The 21795-nt window shown below is 56.3% G+C and overlaps 1 protein-coding gene across 2 annotated transcripts in view; it reads left to right on the top strand.

Annotated features, from left to right (window-relative positions):
* The window catches only part of LOC111152320 (glutamate metabotropic receptor 4), a 105588-nt gene that overhangs the window by 41754 nt on the left and 42039 nt on the right, over positions 1–21795 (top strand). For both annotated transcript variants that reach the window (XM_022510813.1, XM_022510812.1), the window contains exon 2: positions 483–699. In XM_022510813.1, the coding sequence (XP_022366521.1) occupies positions 483–699 (217 nt within the window). The remainder of the gene's footprint in view (positions 1–482; positions 700–21795) is intronic.

Raw genomic sequence — 21795 nt, 5'->3', positions numbered from 1 at the left:
GTGTGTGTGTGTGTGTGTGTGTGTGTGTGTGTGTGTGTGTGTGTGTGTGTTGAGGACCACCAGCCACAGGATCCAGGTGAGGCTGGTTGGGATATTTTTCTGGAAGAGGAGGGCTTGAGGGCTGATGCGTCAGTCACTTTTCATCCTGATGCCAGTCTTACTCTGGGTGGGGATGGGGAGGACACGGGGAGGCTGGGTGGTGGGGGGAGCTGAGAGGAGGTGGGAGGCCTTGGGACTCTGAGCTGGAGCCAGGGGAGGGCAACCTAGCCAGATGCTTACACTCTCTGGGCCTCAGTTTCTTCCCCTGTCAGGTGGGCTAGGACCCACCCAGCCCACACCCCAGGGTCTCCCCTAGGATAAGAAGGGCTGGGGCAGTCTCGAGGCTGTGGGGATGGGAAGGAGATTGGTGCGCAGTGGTGTGGTGCTGGCTGAGCACGGTGGGGGTACCAGCCGCCCCCATCAGCGGCCCCTCTCGCCCCCAGATCCCCCAGATCAGCTACGCCTCCACAGCCCCCGACCTGAGTGACAACAGCCGCTACGACTTCTTCTCCCGCGTGGTGCCCTCGGACACGTACCAGGCCCAGGCCATGGTGGACATCGTCCGCGCCCTCAAGTGGAACTACGTGTCCACGCTGGCCTCGGAGGGCAGCTATGGCGAGAGCGGCGTGGAGGCCTTCATCCAGAAGTCCCGGGAGGATGGTGAGTCATGCTTGGGAATGGGGGATGGCAGGGCACAGTGGCCCAGTGCTGCCTGAGAGGTCCTCTGAGTCCTGCCGTGGGCTCTGTCTGCCCTGGGCCATTCCCCTCGTGGACCTCCGTCTGTCCCCTGGGCCCTGGGGAGCCGTCCGTGGTCTTGCCAGCCGGCTAGGGAACCCCTAGGGCTAGGGTAGTGGATGATGGACTATTGATTTTCCTGGCATGGGATACAGCGGAAAGGCTGCTGTTTTCAGGCAGAGGGAGGATGGGATGGGACAGAGGTGGTCTTGTTTAGGGAGGGTCTCAGGGACCCAGGAGATGGGGGCTCAGCCAGCAGGTTCTTGGAGCCAGGGTTGTATGAGGGGTGGAGCTGTGTGGCCGGAGTAAGAGACTGGGGCGGGCTGGGCTGTGCTGGTTCCTTGTGGCTTCAGGGAATTGGTGTCGTTGCATGGGATGCGAGAAGCTGGGACACAGGCTCTTGCCACAAGCCACCTTTCCCCCTTAAGCTCCCTGCATTCCCTTAATTGTCCTCAAAAACTCCAGGGATAAAGCTTTTAGATAATAGCAAGCAAGAGGCTGGCAAAACATGGGTTAAACCTTTGGGCATCCTGAAGCCTGGCCCCCTGAGAGGGTCAGTTCTGTGGCCTGTCCATGTTGAGGAGGGCGGCCTGCAGGGGACCCTGGCCGTGGGCGTCCAGTGCAGCAGTTAGGCCCTGGGTCTGGGGCTCCACCTGGGTCCGGGTGCACCTTGCCAAGCAGGCCAGCTCCTTGAGGGTGGAGTGTTGAGTGGGGGGAAGCAGACAGCCTCTTCCCCTCCTGACAGGCCCAGCTCCTGGTAGAGGGGCCCAGGCCTCTCCCAAGGCTCAGTCTCTAAAGAGCTCACTGTGGCGCCCTCGACCTTGGAGGACGGCATCTGTATATTTATACCCGCAGAACCCCGGGACTCTAATTGCTTTTCCTAAGGACCACAGAGCATCCAGAGCCTGGCGTTGGTAACACCCTGTGGGCATAATCCCGCTATAAATCTCAGATAAGCCCCTTTAATTGTAGAGCTAGAGCAGCTCAGGGGCCGGCAACCTGGTGGAGAGGACGGAAGTGGGGCAGCCCTGACCATTGGCTGGGCTCCAGGCCATTCCCCATGTCGGCAGCTGGCCAGGCAGAGGGGAGCGTGGGCTGGATGGGTCCCCACTCCCGCCTCCAGGTAGGTGGGCTGTGCTGCAGCTTCCTGGGGTCCCCTGGCCGTGTCAGACCCCCAGGGACGCAGCCGCCTCCCGCTGGCTGCCCACGTGTCCTTTACTGCTTTGCTCTGAAAGGACATGGGGACCTCTTTCTGGGCTGGCCCCACCCACCCTGCCCTGCCGGTACCCATCCTCCATGGCTGGTATCCTTTGCCAAACAAGCCCACTGCCTTTCGGTTTCAGGTGCAATCTTTACGGGATTTGTGGACAAAGGTGCTAGAGGGAGGGACAGAAAGTCTAGAATTATAGTGTTCAGTGGTATTCAGTCCCGGCTACAAGGGACCTAGAAGCCCCTCCCAGTGCTTATGTAGCTCTCGCTAGGTGCCTTGTACCGACTGAGTGCACGTTTGACACTTGTTGTGCTGGGTAACCCTCCCTACCCAGTGAGGTAGACTTCCCCGTTTTACAGGGGAAGAAGCTGAAGCACAGAGAGGCCAATAATAACCAGCCCCAGGTCACATAAGTAAAGAGGTAGAGAAGGGATTTGAACCCAGGCTGTCTGGCTTCAGGACTAGAGGTCATAACAGCTTTTATAGTCATCAGTCCATCTTCTGCCCTCATTTCCCACAGATGGGGGCATGACAGACAGACAGACAGACACACATAGCCCGGAGGGACACTTGCTGATGTGTTAAGAGCAGGAGAGGTATGGGATTGGGGTGAGGTCTAGGTATTGCATTTTAAAAAAATTTTATTTATTTGTTAGAGAGAGGGCGGGGCACAAGTTGGGGGAGGAGCAGAGGCAGAGGAAGAGGGAGAAGCAGGCTCCCCACTGAGCAGGTTGCCTGACATGGGGCTCGATCCCAGGACCCTGGGATCATGACCTGAGCTGAAGGCAGACGCTTAGCCACCTGAGCCACGCAGGCATCCCTAGGTACTGCATTTTGGCCAAAACCCAGACTATTGTTTGAATTTTCTACAAGCATCTAGAAGGTATTTGGTGGTCAGAAAATATATTGTCTACTCAAGACTTTTAAAAAGGAATTCTAGAAAAAGAAAACTAGCTTTGCTGCCAGGGCCCGTGGCTCAGGGACACCCTTGGCCCGGCACCGGTGTCCCTTCCAGTGCCCCCTGCCCACTGCGCCCCATCCCATTGCACAGGGCCTAACCTCCCATGTCTTTAGAACCTCCTCCTGGCTCCCCTCGCAGCCCCAAGACCCTGGCTGGGCCTGCCCTCGTGTAAGGGCCGCTAGGTCTCCCTACCCACCCGCTAAATGAAATTTGATTTGGAGGAACGTCTTTACGTGGGTGAAAAGAAAAGGAGAGAGAAAGCGGTGCTCCAGATGGCCCAATTGAAATCAGAATTGAGCGGCCTGTAGAAAGAGGCTGCTGTACCTTGTAGCCTAATCCCTGTGAAAGATTAAAGATGTCTTTGGCCGTATATGGTATTGATTCGTCCTCTGAAGTATAAATCATCTGTGAGTTGCCCAGAGGAGTGCCAGGCAGCAGAATGGAGGGGAAGGCGTGCTTGCCAGACTGAGGATGTACATCAGAGCCGAGGGGAGAGCTTTGCCAGCGAGTCCTGCGTGCCTGCCTGCTCGGTGGGCTTGGGGTCCTGCAGGGGATCACCACTGCATCCATTTTATGGATGAAGAAACTGAGGCCAGAGACAGTAGGTGATTTCCCCAAGGGCATATAAGCAGGATATGGAGGACCTCTGTCCTCTGGGTGGGGAGCTCTTGCCTAGCACCCAGTGTGGGTTGGGCCGTTGGCACAGGGCTTAAAGGAAGCCCTGGCCCCGCACTTCCCAGCCCCCATCAGTACCGTGCTCTCCCACCCTAATCATTCAGTCATGTGGCTCATTCCCCAGGCCGTCCTGTGGTCCTTGACCGAGCCCTGCCCTGTGCCAGGCACCCTCCCTGCGCTATTGTGAATCCTAGAAACAGCGCTATAGGTCTGGTGTGTCTGTTCCCATTTCACAGAGGGGAACACTGAGGCTTCAGGGGGTGAGGTGGCTTGCCCAGGTTCACACAGCGAGGTGTTGTGGCAGAACTTGGAGCCAGGTTCTGTGTCTCCCCACTGCCCAAATCACAGAGGTGGCAGCGTGTGGTTAACAGGCCACTTCTGGAAGACAGATCTGGGCTCTGGCTCGGCGGCCTCTTGGCTGTGAGAGCCGAGGACAGCCACTCCGCTGCTCAGGTTTGGTTTGCTCACCGGTGAAATGAGGGTAAACCTGGCTGCTGCCAGAATAGAACGCGCTCTGGCCCATGGCTGTGGGAGCTCAGGAACACACACCAGAGGGTTCTTATCAGGGATTGGGGTGCACGGGTTCCAGCTCTCCCCGTCCCCATCGCCTGGCCACTCCTAGGAAGAACCCGGGGAGAGCTGGAGATCAGGCTGGGTGCTAATGGAAGCTGTAGGTCATGTTCAGGGACTAGGCTAGGGACAAAGCCTCAGGAGTCCAGGGCCAGCCTGGTTCTCACAGGACACTTGGTCCTGCGGCATCAGGGCGGTGAGGTGAGCTCCAAAGGCAGTGAGTGCGGGACCCACGTGGGGGTGAGGGGTGCACGTATGTGATTTTCTGGACACATGACCGGCGGGCCTGCCTGGGTAGCGGCGTCTGTGGACAGGCCTGTGTGCGCATGCGTGCTCGCGTGAGGCGTCTGGTGCCTTTACCCGTCTTGGAGCGCCAGGACTCCCTCCTCCTTGCCAGGCAGCTGGGATTAGGCATGCAGAGCAGGCCCTGCCTGGGCTCGGGAGATAATGCGAGTGAGTCACCCCAGGAGGGAGGAACAGGCCTGAGGCGGTGGTACTCATGTAGCCCTGTCCTCAATGCCTCCCTCCACCATCCTGGGCCCCTCAGGGTTGGGGTCTGGGGTATATAAACTTCTGCACCCCCACAGCCTCTCTCTGCCCCTGGGGCCCCACGTGAGCCTCAGTTTACTTCCCATAGTGCTCCATTTTACGGATAAGGAAAACAAAGGCTCAGGGAAGTTAAGGGATCTGCTGAAGGTCAAACAAAAGTGCTGAGTAGCAGCCTGGGCCTCCTGTGCGGGTGAGGGAAGAATGGACGATATTAGTAGGTAATACTGACGGAGTCCTTCCATGGACCAGCTCTTGTTTTATGCACCTCATACATGTTAACTCATTTAGCCTTCAAGACAGCCCCATTCTATGGATGGCAATACTGAGGATCAGGGAGGTTAGGCAACTCCCCTGAGGTCACACAGCTGGAAAAGAGCAAGAGTGGAATTTGAATCCAGTAGATGGTTCCTTCACCTCTGGTGCATGTGACAGGAAGGACACAGGCCAGCTCCTGGCAGGCGCCTCTCCAGGGGTTCACCTGGGGGCTTTGGTTCTGGTCCTCTCTGGTGAGTGATTCCAGCACCCTGGGCATATCTGGGCCTGTGCTGCTAGGGTGGGAACAAGATGGCCTGCCCTGGGTGGTGACAGGGCAGGAAGGGGCAGGGGTGGATGGGTCAGGTCTGTTCCTTGGAGGACGTCCTGTCCCTTGCACAGTGAGAAGTTCCAGAGCCTCATCTCCCCGCTGTGTCCCTGTGTCCCCTATTGATATTCTGGAGACACTGGTGAATCAAGTTGTTGCTGGTCTGACCTCCAGCTCCAGCTCCCGGGGCGGAGCGTCAGACCTGCATTTAGATGGCTCCTGTCAGCAAGGGTGGCGACTAGCGGGGCTGTCTCAAGGCTGGGGTGCTTCCTCATCCCACTGCTGTGACATCTTTGGACTCCTCTTCTCCGGGTATAAAGGGGACACTCACTTCCTGGAGGCTCCAAGGGGATGGGAGAAGAGCTTGGCCAGCTGGAAAGATTTGTGGCCCCGGGGCTGGAAGTGTTGGCACTGCTCATGTAGCTGGGAAACCAGAAAGGACATGTTTGCCCCAGCGTGCCCTCAGGATCCAGAGACCCCTTACGGGTGGACAGAATGCCTGCTTCCCTTCCCGCTGCCCTTGGCCTTTTCTCCTCCTTCTCCCCTCCATCTCTCTACCTGCCTCCTCACTGCTCCTCTAACACTCTGGGCATCAGCCCACCTCTGGGCCTTTGCACTTACTGGTCCCTCGGCCTGGAATTGTCTTTCCCTGAATATCTGTGTAGCCTACATGCTCAGTACATTCAGGTGTCTTCCCAGCTGTCCCAGCTGTCTTCAGAGGCCTTTCCAGGACCACCGTACTGAAGACAGCCCCTCCTCTGGCCTGTTACTCTCCTTTCCCTGTTGCTGGCTCTTTCTTGTAGCACTTGACAAGTAAATTCAGATTTGTTTATGGTGCATGAGGGCAGAGGGTTTTTTGCCCATTTTGCTCTCAGCTGCGTCACTAACACTGTCCCTGGCTCATAGTAGCTGCCTAGTAAACGTCTGGGGAATGGCTGACCGATAACAAAACCCAGCTCCTGGCCACTTACTTCTTTCGCCCTTCTCCCAGGGCGCCTGAGGTTGTTCTCCCTGCCTGCAGAAGGGCAGACTGAGGCTGACAGAGCAGAGGCACCCGGGGTTAGGTCGGGTGGCCCTGGGACCCTGGCTCCCTCCCCCACTGAGCTCCCTGGCTGGCCCTGGCCTGCTCCTGACTCTCTGAGGACAGAATTCTTTCCTGGAGGCGGAAGCAGGGATATGAGAGCTCAAGGCCGCTCTGCAGCTGCGTCAGGCTGAGATGCAGGGCTCCGCTTCCTCTCATTTCTTGCTGCAGTGCTTAGTGCCTGTCTTGGGGTTCTTCACCCTGGGGGGCTGCCGGCCCCGGAGGCCAGGAAGGGGAAGAGGCTCAGCCTTCCAGACCTGCTTGAGTTTCCCAGCTGGCCCGGGCTATGCAGCCTCCATGTAGGCAGCCCCATGTGAGGAGAGGAGAGACACCAGGGGGCACCGCCGGCTCTCTTGGTGGGCACGGTGGGTGGGGGTGGGGGAGCGGTAAAAACCACCAGAACCCACGCCCTGCCCTGCGTGCAGTGAGGGCTTGTGGAGTTTGCCTGAGTAAGTGAATGGAGGGATGTAATGATGCATCTGTTAAAGTAAGAGCTAGGCTGTAGGGCTGCATGGGGCCTGGCGCAGTGAGACAGGCTTAGACAAGTGAAGAGGAAGGGAAGGGCACGCCAGCTGGGGGAACAGCAGGAACAAGAGGCTGGAGATAGGAGTGAATCAGGCAGAGGGGCCACTGCTGAGGGGCCTGGCCTGGTCCTAGTGGTCACAGGACAGGAACCAATGTGAGATGGAGCTGAGCAGAGTTTTTTCAAGCCAATCCTGTATTTTAAATTTTTTTGGCAGCTGGGGTCATGTCTGCTGATCCGAGGGAGTGTATTAGCACACACCGTCTCTCCTGCTGTGTCCCACTTGCTCAGGGCCCTGTGAGGGGGTCCTCTTTGCCCTTTAGGCTCAGGCCAAGGCCCTGCCTCCCTACAGTCTTCCCTCATCTGCTCTCTCCCGGGCAGAGATGCTTACCTGGAGGGAGGCTGACGGTCCCCAGGGCTCACCACATGGGAAGCCTCAAGTTCCCCCACCCCGGTGCCTATTGAACTTTCCCTGGGCTTCTTCCATAAGGCTCTGGGCCCCCCTGAGGCTGGGGAAGGACAGGGCTTGCTTTTTCTCTGTGCTCTTCATCCCCCCTTGCACACAGCGGGGCCTTAATAGATGTTTGTACAATGAACACGTGAGCCAACAGATGACCAGCCCTGTGTCCTTGGGTCCGTCACTGCCCTTCTGGGGCCTCCTTCTTACCTCTGTTAACAGGTGCAGGAGATTTAGCTCAGCTCCAGCGTCTAGCTCTGCTCCCTACAGGCGGCGTCCCCACAGTCTATGGCCCTGGGCTCCAGGCATTTTTCTCCTGGAATGGGTGTCAAACGGGGATGCTTCCGAGTTTGGTCTTTGGGTTCAGGGATGATTGGGGCCAATTGCACAGGGACAGAAGCTGGATCATGCAATCTTCTCACTCCCAATCAGATGGAATGTGGTTGGCCCCAAGGGACCAGGGACCCGGAAGCAGGGAGGGGTCCTGCCGCTGGCTTTAGCTTGGTGTGTATGAGCTTGTAGCATCTTCTCATGGGGAGACCTGTGGACTCTCCCCTTGCTGCTTCCTGGAGTCACAGCACTGGGACCGGCAGCCAGGGCCCAGGATGCCCTACTCACTGGCCACGCATCCTCCAAGGATGCAGAGGGGAAGTGGAACCTGTCTTGTAGCTGGTTGCCATCATTCTAGCTTAGCAACCAGGCCGCCCTGAACTTGAGACGCGTCCTGTCTTCCACCGCCTTGGTCTGCAACCCGTCACTCTACCGTAGGTAGAAATTAAGTGGACCTGGCATGGGCACCCCCTGCCGAGCCACGAGGCCTACCACGCGCCAGCTGGGTCTCCTGGCTGGCGCTTGGAGATTGGCAAGATGCTGGCATCAATGTGACTGCTTGGTGATTGCCAGGTCAATCTTCGTACTGCCATGAAGATGAACCCTGAGCTTGCCCAGCCCGCCTTGGGGACTTGGCCTGCCCACTCTGATTTCTCTGCCACTCTGGCCTTTGGCAGGGTGCTGACACCTCTTGATTCTGCGTGTCCCCTGGGTTGGGTGTCATTGGGTCACTTTTCCTGCTCTCTCTGGTGTGCCTCTGATGTGTCCACCCTGGCCTATCACGGCGGGGCTGCGCTCCGTTCTGGGTTTGCCTCCAAGCTGGACGGGAGTGACGGGAAAGAAGACATTAGCCACCCAGCCCTTGTTGCCCTAAATTTGCATGCCTGCCCTCTTGGACAGGAAGCAGCATTTTCTCTCACCAGCTTCCTTTGTGGAACACGTTTGAAGATTTCTTTGAGGTTTTAAAAAAAAAAAAAAACCCTTCCCTTCATTGGTGGCAGCCCCGTTGTGGCTTTGACCTTCTGGACCCTGTCCTCTGGACACCACGGTAGGGCGGAGTAGTTGAGAGCCCAGAGGCTGGCTCTGCCCACCAGGAGTTGTACTGTGGTGAGCGGTCCCTTAAGGGTCTCTGGGCTTCAGTTTCCCCCTGGTGAAAGGGGGATATCGATGGCACCTGCCTTTTGGGTTGCTGGGAACGTGAAGTAAGTGAATCAGTGTAAGGCCTTCTGCATAGTCTGGGCCCTGCACGAAACACCAGGCTGCCAAAGCTGTCAGTTGTCGCCATGACTAATCAGAATGGGGGGGGTGGGGAGCCAGTCTAGTGCTGCCTCTGTCTCTGGGTGGTTGTGTAACCCTGGGCTGTTCACTTTCCCTTGTGGAGTGTCAGCTTGATGACCCACATGAAGGTGATGGGTTGGGGACCTCTGAGGTCCTTCAGTGTGCATCACAGCATGCTTTGCTCACCTCTCTTGGCTTTTTTTTTTTTTTTTTTTTGGGGTTTTATTTTTTTTTTTTAGAGAGAGAGCATGAGCCAGGGGAGGGGCAGAGAAGCAGACTCCCCGTGGAGCATGGAGCCCAACATGGGGCTCGATCCCAGACACCGGGGGATCACGATCTGAGCTGAAGGCAGATGCCCAACTGACTGCGGCACCAAGGTGCCCCTCCCTTGACTTTTCTATCTGTCCTCGCCACGTGGAAGTCCAGGTATCATAGGCCTCCAGCTTCCGGTGTGGGCCCCGACCTGAGCCCACAGAGGAGCCCTGTGCACACTAACCTGATCCATTCTGAGCTCTTTCCCTTTGTTAAAGAGTGAAGCAGTGAAGGCCAGTGACCTTCCCCTGCTCAGATTTGGGAGTTCACCTCCAGGGACCCTCTTCACCTGTTGGCTGACTGTTTGACTTCAGCCTGCTTTCCTATCTGAGGTGGGGTTCCCTGGATCCCCACTCTGAGCTCCTTGGAGATGTAGCTGAAGCAAGTCCCGTGCTGTTCTTTCCCAGCAGCTGGGGAAGGACCCTGGGAGCTCACTGCTTGCTTTCCTCACCGCTTGAGACTTCCTGCTTCAGGCCCATTTGGGGCTGCTGAGTGTCCTGGGTGAGGTCTCAGACTCACCCTCTACACCTGTGTGACCTCAGGCAAGCCCCTATCCTTTCCTGAGCCTCCAGATCTTCATCAGTAAGACTGGGAAGGGGCTGGGTGCCTTCTTCAATGGGCTTGTGCACGTGAACACACTGAGGGACACTCGTAGCCACTTTTGCTTGTTATTCCGGTTCCTCCAGCCCTCTTCCTAGAGTCTTTGAGCCCCGACAAGCTCTGACTCCAGCACTGGCCCCTCAGCAGGACTGGCCTGGGTGAAGACCCCTAAATCACCTTTTTTTTTTTTTTTTTTAAAGATTTTATTTATTTGTCAGAGAGCAAAAGAGAGCACAAGCAGGGGGAGCAGCAGGCAGAGGGAGAAGCAGGCTCCCTATTGAGCAAGGAACCCAATGTGGGTCTTGATCCCAGGACCCCAGGATCATGACCTGGGCCGAAGGCAGATGCTTAACAGACTGAGCCACCCAGGTGTCCCTCTTCTTGGGTTTTAATATACATATTTCTTGGGGACATCTCATTAACTGTCCTCACAGAAGCTGCCAGACTAGCCCCAGTGTCAGCCCCTACACAGCCACTCTGAGAAATGTCCCCCCCGCCTTTTAAATAGAGATGAGTGTGGCTCAGACTGCCCACAGGTTCACTTGGGCCCCCACTGCTTGTCAGTGGCAGAGCTGGGATTGGTGCTTAGGTTTGTGTGACTCTGGAGCCTGAGAAAGGAAAGGTGGAGCCTTCTTTCAATGAAGTATTTGTTTCCTTTCTCTCTGGCTTTCTCCAGGGAAACACTGGTGGGTCAGCTGTGGGGAGAGACCTAGGAGGACTGCCCCCAACAAAAGCCAGGGGTTCTGCTCAGAGAAGGAGGGGGTGGAGGAGCTCCTTTGATGGGGAGTGTGTGGGGGGGTTGGGGGATGGGTCAGAAGTCACCAAGTCATGGTGGCTGTGTATGAGCCTATGAGAGGTCCTGTCTAACAGGCCCCAGAGATAGGGAGGGACACATCCCCTGGTGGTCACTTATTCTGGGCTGGTTTCCCTCATGTTCCTGGGGTTTTCAAGGACTCAGAAAGTTGGATTCCAGGCCTCTAAATCACATAGAGCCAGCTCTGTGGGATGTCACTGGTGAGGAGGAGAGTAGGGCATTTCTTCCCCTCTTCGGTTCCTTCATCCCTCACTTCTGAATGGTAATTCATTCATTTGTTGGATAAATATTTATTGAACACCTATTTTGTGGGTGCCAGGACACTGGGCTTATGGCAGTGAACCAAACAGAAGAAGATCCCTGGCCTTGTGAGCTCCCATTTGGGGAGAGGGCCAGAGGAACTTACGGCAAACAAATAAATGCATCATTATATAATACAGTTTCAGATAGGAACTGATGGCATGCTATGGAGAAGAATAAAACACCATAGGTGGGCAGAGAGGACTAGGTAGGGGAGATTATCTCATATAAGGTCAGGGGAGGCCTTTCTGCAGAGATGACATTTGGGCAGAGCCCCAAATGCAGTAAGAGAGTGAGCTTTGTGATCTCCAGGAAGAGTGCCTCAGGCAGAGGAACCAGCAAGTGCAAAGGCCCTGAGGTAGGGAGACTGCTGGCATTTGGGGAAGAACCAGGAGGCAGGAGCAGAGTGAGTGAGGTAGAGGGAAGTAGAAGAAGAGACGCAGATCGTGTGGGGCCTTGTGGACAACTGGGAGGACCTTAGCTTTTGTTCTGAATGAGACGGGAACTATTGGAGGGTTGTGAGCTGGGAGGAATGTTAACAGACTTAGGTTTATTATAATCTCTCTGGCTGTTGTGTAGGGAATAGACTGGGGGAGGGGTGGGGCATCTGAGGCAGGAATGCCAGTGAGGAGGCCAGTCCTCCTCCACAGGTGAGAAGTGCTGATGGATTAGACTGGGGGTGGGGGTGATGAGAAGGGACAGATTTTGGGTGTATTTTGAAGCTCAAGCCTGAAGGACTTGCTCTTAGATTGCGTGTGGAGCAGAGGTCGCCCATGCGCTCTTGGGTTTCAGCACCATGGACAGCGGAGAAAGCCCAGGCGGACTCTGGTCCCAACAAACTACCGTTTCTTGGCCAGTCTGTGGCTGCTGAGCAAAGCCTCGTCTGTAAAATGCAGGTTCCTTCCCCTCGATTCTGTTATCAAATTCTTTTTGCCAAGTATATTTCTGGGCGCTGCTGGGAATCTCTATGGGATGAGGCAGGTCTGAATGCAATTACAGTTGATCCTTGCACAGCACGGGGCCTAGGGGTGCCAATGCTGTATGGTCGAAAAGCTGCATCTGAGTTTTGACTCCTTGAAAACTTAACTATCAGTAACCTCCTGGTGACCGGAAGCGTTACTGGTAACAAACAGTGGATTAACACGTATTTTGTCTGTTATGTGTATATACCATGCTATTCCAATAAAGCAAGTTGGAAAAGAGAAAACGTTATCCAGAAAAATCATAAGGAGAAGAAAATGTAAATACAGTACTGTGTCATATCGAGAAAAATCCACAGGCGAGTGGACCTGCACTTGTTCAGAGAGCCAGCTGTGTATGGCTGGAAGAAGAGGTTGGGACACCTTTGTCTCCAAAAATCTCTGCATCTGCTAAACAGTGGTTTTGGGGAGGGAGTGCTTCCTTGAGGAGGGGGTGTTGGAAGGAGAGTTAAAGAAAAGGTGGGCCTGTCTCAGAGGAGCCGGAGGTTGTTCTGGGTGGGAGAACTGCATGAGTGGTGTGGCTTTTGACGACATTTTCCTCCTGAGAGTGAGGACAGGCAGGCTTCCTGGGAGAGCAGCAGGCCTATGTGGGTTGGGAGAGCCTGGTCCCGTGGTAGAGAGTGCTGCCCCCCAGGACTGCCATAGACTTACTGTGTGTCTTTGGACAGGCCACTGTTCCTCTTTGGCTCTCAGTTTATTCATCTGTAAAATGGGGATAATTGCAGTCCCTACTTTGCTGGTTATTGTAAGAATGACAAAATCAAGTAATTAGCCATCAGAAAGGCCAAGAAAGGGCCTGAGAGGGGCTGGCTTGAGGCCTGAGACCCCAGTGGTGAGCACTTGACCTCTTCCTGATTGGGGTTCTCCCCCGTCCTCCTGTGAGTGTCCCCCCCTTCCTCCCCGACTTGCATGGAGGCTTCCATCCATGTCCCGTTTTGCTGTAGACAGAATGATCATGTGGACATTCTATGCAAATTCTCATTTTTAATGAGCCAGAAGGAAAGCTAACGACCATTTTACAGATATCTTGGGACCCAAGGGAGGCCCTGGGATTGGGGAGGAAGCAAGACAAAGTGACAAGCAAGAGGAGAGAGGAGGGAGGGAGGAGAATGAAGATGGAGAGGGGCACAGTTCAGGCTGCCGAGGGGGCAGCCTGTCAGTCACCCCAGAAAGTGGGAGAAAGATGGAAAGGTGGAGGAGAGGGGGAAGATAGGCCAGATACAGGGAAGGTGGAGGCAGCCAGGATGAGGCTCTGGCATTTCTGGGCCTTGGTTTCTTTATCTGTAAAATGGTCACCTAAGTTGTGGGCTGATTGGGAGGAATTAATGAGAGAAAGTGTGAGCTCTGCATGAACACGAGAGGCTGTGGAATAATGGGGGACTGTGTGTATGTCTGTGTGTGTGTGTGAGAGAGAGAGAGAGAGAATGAGAGAAAAGACAGGATGGGGTGGGGGAGGACAGAAGAGGAAAACAGAGGGACAGGAGCTGGAGATGAAGCCAAGCAACTTTCTGGACAGTAGAACAACTTTTTTAAAAAATAGATTTTATTTATTTATTCGACAGAAAGAGAAAGAGAACAGCAGGGGGAGAAGCAGGCAGAGGGAGAGGGAGATGCAGGCTTTCCACTGAGCAGAGAGGCTGATGTGGGGCTCCATCCCATGACCCTGGGATCATGACCTGAGTCGAAGGCAGATGCTTCACCTACTGAGCCACCCAGGCACCTGTAGACCAACTCTTAATAAATTAATTAGTTCATTCCTCAGCATCTGTTGTCTGCTTTGCAAATGACTACCAGGTCTATGAGGGTAGGATTCTGGATTATTCTATTACTAACTGTACCCATAGTGTCTAGGACAGTGCCTGGTGCTTACGACTTACGTTGTTGCTCATTCAGTGAATGCACTGAGCCCCGCAGAGGCCATCCCCCCTAATTTTCATTCACTGTGTTAGGTTCAGTGATTGAGATGTTGGGATTGCTATGGGTGCCCAAGGGAGAAGGAGCCTGGGGAGACCCACATAGGCTTCCTGGAGGGGTGGGCCATGCACTGAATCCTCAAGAATGGACAGGTGCTGACTTGAGGAAGGAGGGGTCCGGGAAGGGGAATTGGGCACAAAGGTGGAGAGGAGAGTCTGAGCAAAGGCAGGAAGATAGGGGTACCATGTGTATCAGAAACTGTAGGAGCTATTGGAGGTGTGGAGAGAAGCGTGACAAGGGTGCAGGGCCTCAGGTGGAACTGGGGTGAGGAATTTGGACTTTACATTGAGGGAGGTGAGAGCCACTGAGGCATGGGAGTAGTGAAACGGGACTGGAGTTTTGGTGGAGAGGCCAGGGGCCACACTGGGCAGGCTGAGTTTTGTGCAGAGGTGTGGGGCTCTGGTCTGGTAAGATGGTGTTGACAGGAGTGGGGGTGTGCAGTGGGTTATGGCTGAGGGATGAGGCTGGACCTGCCCAGGAGTGCCAAGCCAGCCTGGAGAGGGGCCCAGGCAGTGTGGGTGTGTGGACTGCCTTAGGCTGATCATGGCCCCTCTCTGGGTGCTGGTTTCAATAAAAAAGGAGCACTCCCTCCCTCAACTCTGCTCTGTGGGGTGAGGGTCGGCTGAGCATCCGTCCCCCAGCATCCCTGCTCCTGGATGCCCTCCTGAGACCCACTCAAGGCTGTTCCCTGGATCTAGGCCTGGAGCCCCTGTCCGGGTCCCTGTCTTTCTGTTCCAAGCTGTGGTCTTACAGTGTTGGGAGAGCCCGGGACAGTTTTTTGGGGTGAGGTGGATACTGCAGCTCAGGGCCCACATCGGGGTCTCAGCCCCAGACCTTTATCCATCAGCCTCTACTAACCTGAGTCCTGGGCAGCCCAGACCTCAAGAAAGCCTCTCATGGCATGCTGGGTCAGGCTGGTGTCCGCTGGTGTCCTTACTGCTGTCCTTCCGCCGTCCTTTGCCAAAGCCAGTTAATGAAGCACGCGCACATCTGCTGTCTGGGTCCTCCCTCCCAGGCGTGGCTCAGCGGCCCCATTTTCTGGCTGAGGAAGCTGAGGCCCGGTGGGGCGATAAGATTGCTGGGATAGTTCAATGCCAGAGCTGGACCCAGGCCCCCCCCAGGTTCGCTGCACGACCTCCTGTTCTGCCACGCCTCCTGCTGGCCTGGCCTGAAGTGGAGGGGGCGAGGACTGGTGTGGGAGAGGGTCCGGGAGGACTTCATTACCCAGTGCCTGCTTGTGGCAGGTGAAGGGGGGTGGTGCTGAGCCCGCCGCCGGCGGGGAGACATGCTTGGCCTGCCTGGGTAATTACATCTCAACATTTCATTTTGCTTGTCAGTTTCCACTTCCTGGGGATGTGGGCTCCTAAATATTTTATCCCGGCCTGCAGCCGTCCATTCCTCCCCCGCCATACCGCAGGCCCGGCAGCAGGCCCCTGGCTCCGGCCCCTCCCTGCCCAGCTGAAACTCCATCCCTGCGGTGGGGGTGGAGCTGGCCAGAGGTCATCTTCTTCACACCCCTGCCCCACGCAGGGGTCCCTGCCACAAGCCCCTCACTGGCTCCTCTTCTCAAGGCATCTGGTGTGAGGAGGCCAGGCACACAACATTGTGGGAAACGAGGCTTTGTTCAACCAATGCAGATTAGTGCCTACTGTGTGCTTGGCACTCTGTTGGAAATGGGGAAGTTAGACAGGAGAGACGCAGTCTCCCCTTAAAGGGGCTTAGGGACTGTTGGGGGAACCGATAATAATATCACAGTAGCAAACACTTACTGAGTGCATATGCACCTGGCAGTGTTCAGAGAACCTTAACCTGCACCCACATATTCTTTAACTGTAGTATAGGGAGATGAGACCCAGAGAGGTGAGTAACTGGTCCAAGGTCACCCAGCTAAGACATGGCGGAGGTGGGAGGCCTTCTGCCCTGAAGCAGGGCAGTTACAGAAGGGGCCCAGCCTAGGCAGAGGAGCCTAAGTGGGCGTGATGAGTTCTGGCTGGGGCAGAGATCTGGCATGTTTCCAGGGGCAAGAGGAGGAGGGAAGGGTATTTCTGGCAGAGGAACTGAGGGTGGGAACATCCTAGCTGACTTGGAGAAAGAGGTCCTGATGCGGTAGAGTGTGGAGTTTGAGGCGGAGGAAGCAGGGGCGTCCCTGGAGCTGGCGGTCTTGTTCTGTGAGGGGCGGCTCGGCAGAGGACTCAGAGCTAACACCCAGCAGTCCTGGGTCTGGCTGACCTCTGACTTGCTGCGTGAGCCTTGGGCAGACTCTTCCCACTCTGAGTCAAATCTGAGAGGTGGGTAGGATTCCTTCAATCAAAGGATGCCAAGTCCTGGCCACTGAGAGTCTGGGGAAAGGTGCGGGCTGTGGTGGGGAGGGGGTGGGGGTGCTGGGCCGGGGCAGGGGGTCTCCTGGGGGGCGGGGAGTGCGTTGGGTGGGGGCAGGTAGGAAACAGCCTCTTGCCACCACCTGCCTCCAAACCTCTTTGCTTCCTTTTCTGTTTTTTTTTCTGCCGTTCTTGCTTCAAAGGTGTTTTGCCTAAATGGGTTTGTGTTAAGATATTAGGTTGATCACTCAGCAAATTTCCCTCTGCTCAGAGCTGAGCGCCATGAATAATGCAGCTCCGAAGAAGGCTGCCACTGCCCAATGGCCTCCTGGGGAGGGGACAGCAGCGCTCAGCTCAGAGGCACTGCTGAGTCCCCCCAAACCTGCACCCTCCCCCTCCCCCAGATATCCCCTGGGGGTGGACCTTCCATCCTCACAATAGCCCTGTGCATCAGGGGGTGGGGGGATAATGCCATCCCGTGTTACAGACGCAGAAATGGCAGAAATGGACATTTGGAGAGGTTGGGCAAAGGAGCTTTTATCACGAAGCAAGTAAGTGGTTGAAGTGGGACATGGGCCCCGCTGTGCCCCAGCTCTCTGACGCTTGTGTCCCCTGCACCCCCAGAGCCGGCCCTGTTCTCCACAGGGGCACGGCTGGGCGGGAGTGGAGGCAGAGGGAGAGGGTTTCAGCAGGAAGACAGGACTTCCCTCGACCGAGGGGTCACCAAAGCAACTTGGTAAAGGGTTGTTGGATGATTGGGGTGCTGGACCCCGTTTTCAGTCACCAATCCACTCCCCATGGCGCTCCCTAGCCAGGCTCCACTCTGAACCATAGCAAAGGGGAGGCATGATTTGTGCCCAGGTGTGGTCCAGCCGGCCTGGCGGCTTCGAGGAGGTGCGGACACAATGGTTCGCATGCCAGCATGCCCAGCTCTGTGGCTGTGTGACTGTGGGGGGGCCGGGTGCTGCGAGTGGTTGTGTGAGGCTGTGCAGTTGTTGTGGGAGCTTGTGTGGCTGTGCGGGATTGTGCGAGTGGGACTGTATGTGGCCAGGTGTGGGTCCTGGTGGCCGTGAGGCTGCACGTGGCTGTCATCAGGTTGTGTGAGATTGTGATACGGGATGTGAGAGTGTTTGTGTTGTCGTGTGCACACACGCATGCGCGCACGTGTGTGTGTGTTGGGAGGGTACGGCTGGGAGTGGTGGGAGGTGCTGAGACTGTTCAGGAAGGGAAATTGCATGTTCTGCCCTTCTGCCCGGGAGAGTCCCTGGGCCTCCCTGCTTTGACCCTGGCTTCCGCCCAGCACCCTGTCTCTGGGGACAGTTCCTGGGTTAGCACAGTGCCCTTGGTCCCTAGAACGTACCTCACCGGGGCACTGGGTCCTGGCCTGGGCCGAGCAAAGAGGTCTCTATCTTCCCGACTCCTGCCCTCCTGCGTGAGCAGCTCCTGCCCCCACTGGCCTCACCTGTTCCACAGAGGCCGTGGCTCCAGGAGGCAGACCCAGGCCTTCACAGACCACCACTCTTGACCCTCCCTGCAATTCCACCACACGTGGCTTCTTTAAGTCCTTTTCCATTTTGTGGTTGGAAAGTCTGATGCTCAGAGAGGCTAAGTGACTTGTCCAAAGTCACACAGTGAGTGAGCCGTGGAGCCAGTATGCTCTGGGTCAAGGCGGAGGGGTGGAGGGAGATGAATGCAGGTGTGGTATTCATGTTTTGCACACACCTTCTGTGGAATTTGATAGGGAGGCATCTCCAGGTGGGAAATCAGGGGACTGTCTTCTCCTCATTGTCCCTCGGTACCTGGATCTTCCTGGCTCCAGCCACCTCTCTCACAGTGGGCTTACTACCTCCGCGGGGCTGGAGTCAGTGGGGAGGGTGAATATTCTAGTTCATGTTCTTCTCTGTTGGCCCTGGCAACTTTAGACTCTGAGGACCTGCCAGTTTGCATGGCTTTTGTTTGTTTGTTTGTTTGTTTATTTATTTGACAGAGAGAGAGAGTGAGAGATCACAAGCAGGCAGGCAGAGAGAGAGGGGGAAGCAGGCTCTCGTCTGAGCAGAGACCCCCATGCAGGGCTCGATCCCAGGACCCTGAGATCATGAACGGAGCTGAAGGCAGAGGCTCAACCCTCTGAGCCACCCAGGCACCCCTGCATGGCTGTTTTATACTTGTCTTCACTTCTTCTTCTTCTTGGTTTTTCTAAAAATAAACTCTGCCCCCAACGTGGGACTTGAACTCACGACCCCAAGATCAAGAGTCGTGTGCTTTACCGACTAAGTCTGCACCGGGCGCCCCTTCCCTTTTTCTTTTGCACATGTATTTCCAAAGCGCTCAGAGCAAGGAATTTGCATCTAGGTGGAGAAGTAGAATCTCAAGGCAGAGTGGGACCGAGAGATGTCCGGATGTGTATGATGTCCACCCCACGCGTGTGCAGAGCTCACGAGTGTGTCCTGTAAGGGCAGGTGTGGTGAGTGGATTAGCTCTGTAGCCCAGAGCCTGGCATGAAGTTGGTGCCAGGTGCAAAGTGGGTGCCCAGTGCCTGTGTGTACAGAGGTCTGAGCCCTCAGCATGACCAGGGGATGGCTCTGAGGGGAGGTCACAGAGGGTTGCAGGGCTCAGGGAGTTCCTGGAGGAGGTAGAAGGGTTTGAGCCTTTGCAGGTACCCCTCTTGGACTCCCACTGAGTCTTTGTCTCTAGCCCCGAGCTAGCAGCTCCAACCTCTTCCATCCCCACCAGGTGGGTACTCAGTGGCTCGTTCATGCAGCAAGGATGAATCAGGGCCCGTGTCTCAAGCAGGTGCGGCATGAGAGCTGGGCCCCCTGAGGGTCTGGGCAGAGATGCAGACACTAAGGAGATAACCAAGGCCCAGGGAAGGAAGGCAGCATCAGGCGGGTCCCTTCTGCCTGGGGGAGCAGCCTCTGCAAAGGCCCGTGGAGGGGGCAGGTGTGGTCAGATGGCCCATTCTCATAGGGACCTGGGGAAGGCTGGATGTTGCAGATGTGGGAAGAGTCCCTGTCCCTGTCCCTGTCCCTGTCCCTCTCTCTCTCTCTCTCTCACACACACACACTGAACCACGGAAGGTTGCAGGCAGGGAGTTGTGTGTCAGATGGAGGTTGGAGTGGAGACTGGATAGTGGGGAGTAGGTCCGGGAGCAGGAGCAGAAAGGGACAGTGGCCGTGAACCAGGCCTGAGCTGCTGCCTTCCCCCCACTCTCCCTTCTCCCCAGGCCTCGAGCTTCCTGTGGAGCCCCAGACCCAGCTGGAACCAGAGCTGGTTGGAGTCTGGGCCCGCTCTCACCCTGTCTCCCCCCAGCCTTTCTTACCCGACAAAAGCCACAGGTCAGGGGCATTCTCTCAGAGCCTGGCCTCGTCTCCCCACCCCAAAACCTCCTCCGGCTATAGCTCTGCTGCCTGAAAACAAAAGTGGTATTGGGTTAGTCACTGCCCCTCTGAGTAAGTCCCTTTCCTGAGAGCGGATTTGGGAAGAGGGCCTGGCTTTTGGATCAGGAGGGAAGGCAGGGAGGAAAGGAGGGCAGGGCTGCATGCACGCGTGCGCGCGTGCGTGTGTCCCATATGGTCCAGGGGAACTCCCAGCCTTCCCCTCACCTCCCTCTCTGCTGGGAACCTGTGGGAGCCTGGGGGCCCCCCTTGGCTCATCTAACTCTCCCCACCTTTCTCTCCGTGTTGCAATTTGCTGTCTTCACATTTTGCCATAATGTAGATTTTTCCACTTGATTTCCCAGGATTTGTCTTTTGTTTCCCCCCTTTTTAAATTTAAAAGGACCAAAAAAAAAAAAAAAAAGAAAAGAAAAAAGGAAGGCAAAGAGAAAAAGAAAGAGGAGAGGAGCCCGTATGTGCTAGGAGCCTATATGTATGTGCTTGGCGCCCCGCAGCTGCTGGCCTGCGCTGTGATGGGGACAGGCCTTCCCAAGCGACCTGCTTACTTCTGCCACAGGGAAATTCCTCCTTCCTGGTCTGGAGCCCAGCACCCGGGTTGCAGAGTGCGATCCTGGGGCCCTGGGTGCTGGAAAGAAACCTGGTGGATGTAGGGACCTCCTGGGGAGCCACGGACACGGCGCCCTATCCTGGCCGCTCTGCCCCCCCACCCCGCCCCGCCTGTGTGCTGACTGCTTAGCTCCTTCCTCAGGGCCTGGCAAGGGTACATTCTTGGTGCGTGAGAGAATGAGGATAGGACTGGGAGACAGATGCCCAAGACTGGAGGGTGAGATCCCTGGGGAGGAGCCAGAGAGCCCAGGTCCCTTGACTGTCCCCTACGTGACAGGGGGCATGACTGAAAGCCAGCTGCTCTGGTGGGAGGCCTTCTCTCCCTGCCTGTCCTGGCTGCCAGGGTGGGCACAGCCTATAAGTGGAGGTGCTGCGAAGGCCGGGGATCTGGGGCTTGCTTGGAGGGGGGTGGCAGGATGGTGGGGAAGGCTTATTTAGACAGGTGGAGTGGGGAGAGCCATCTGGTGGGGGACAGGGAAGTGTGGGGAGGAGGAAGAGGCTGAGTGCAGGTGCATGTGTGCAAACCCGAGTCCCCAGGGGCTTAGGGAGACCCTTCAAGGGGAGGGGGTTGGCAGACCGACTCCCTCTGGGGGTCCCTTCACGCCTGTCGGTTTCCACATCCCCATCCTCAGACAGGCTCCTCCGATCATTCGGGCTCATGGAGGGAGCCAGGCACACACCCTCCCAGCCAGCGGAGGACAGAAAAACGAGGTCATTTCAGCAGTGGGCGCGCACTTGAGGGTGGGACTTACAGGTCCAAAGTGTTTTCAATTCCTGGCTCTCGGGCAAGGCGGCAGCTCCTGGGGAAAAGTCAGAGCCGAGTCCAAAGCTGCCTTTGCCTCTCAAGCTGCAGGCCTGACCTGAGCCTGCATGTACTCTAGGACACAAGGGGTGGAACGAGAGGCTACAGCCCCCTCCTCCCACCCTCACGTCACCCTGCTGCTTTCCTCCTCTGCCCTCCCTCTAGTAGGTTGTCTGGGGGTAGGGGTCTGGCCTCCTCACAGTTTGATCTTAGCATCTGGAACTTTCCAGGCACCTATAAAGAGCTCAGTAAACCTCTGTTGACTCCATGAAGGGAAATCGGTTGTGGCACGTAGGCAGGGTGTGTTGATGGGTGTGTGGGGAAGCACGGAGAAGCAGGCAGTGGGCCCGGCACCTGAGGGGCTCTCCCCTGCCACTGTATGCGCCTGCCATCTAGGAGGCTGCCCCCTTGCCTTCCTCCTCTGGCGGATTGCTCTCTTTTCTGGCCTTGCCTTTCCCAATAGCGCATGAGCTCCAAGGCAGGGATTTTCCTTGTTAACATTTCTCAGCATCTGATTGTGCCAGGAACTGAGCAGGGCACGTCTCAAATGAACGCGTGCCCGAGTGAATGAATGTGCAAATGTACAGACCTGGCCTTGCCCTTGGGGAGTGCAGTTGGAGGCAGACACAGGAGCACCGGCTAGACCTGGAGAACACCGGGAAAGGTCATCAGACCGCAAATGGAAAGGGCTCAGAGACCACAAAAT

Source organism: Enhydra lutris, unplaced genomic scaffold, assembly GCF_002288905.1.
Source record: "Enhydra lutris kenyoni isolate GAN:26980312 unplaced genomic scaffold, ASM228890v2 scaffoldscaffold28, whole genome shotgun sequence".
Classification (NCBI taxonomy): Eukaryota; Metazoa; Chordata; class Mammalia; order Carnivora; family Mustelidae; genus Enhydra; species Enhydra lutris.
This window is presented reverse-complemented; position numbering and strand designations above follow the sequence as displayed.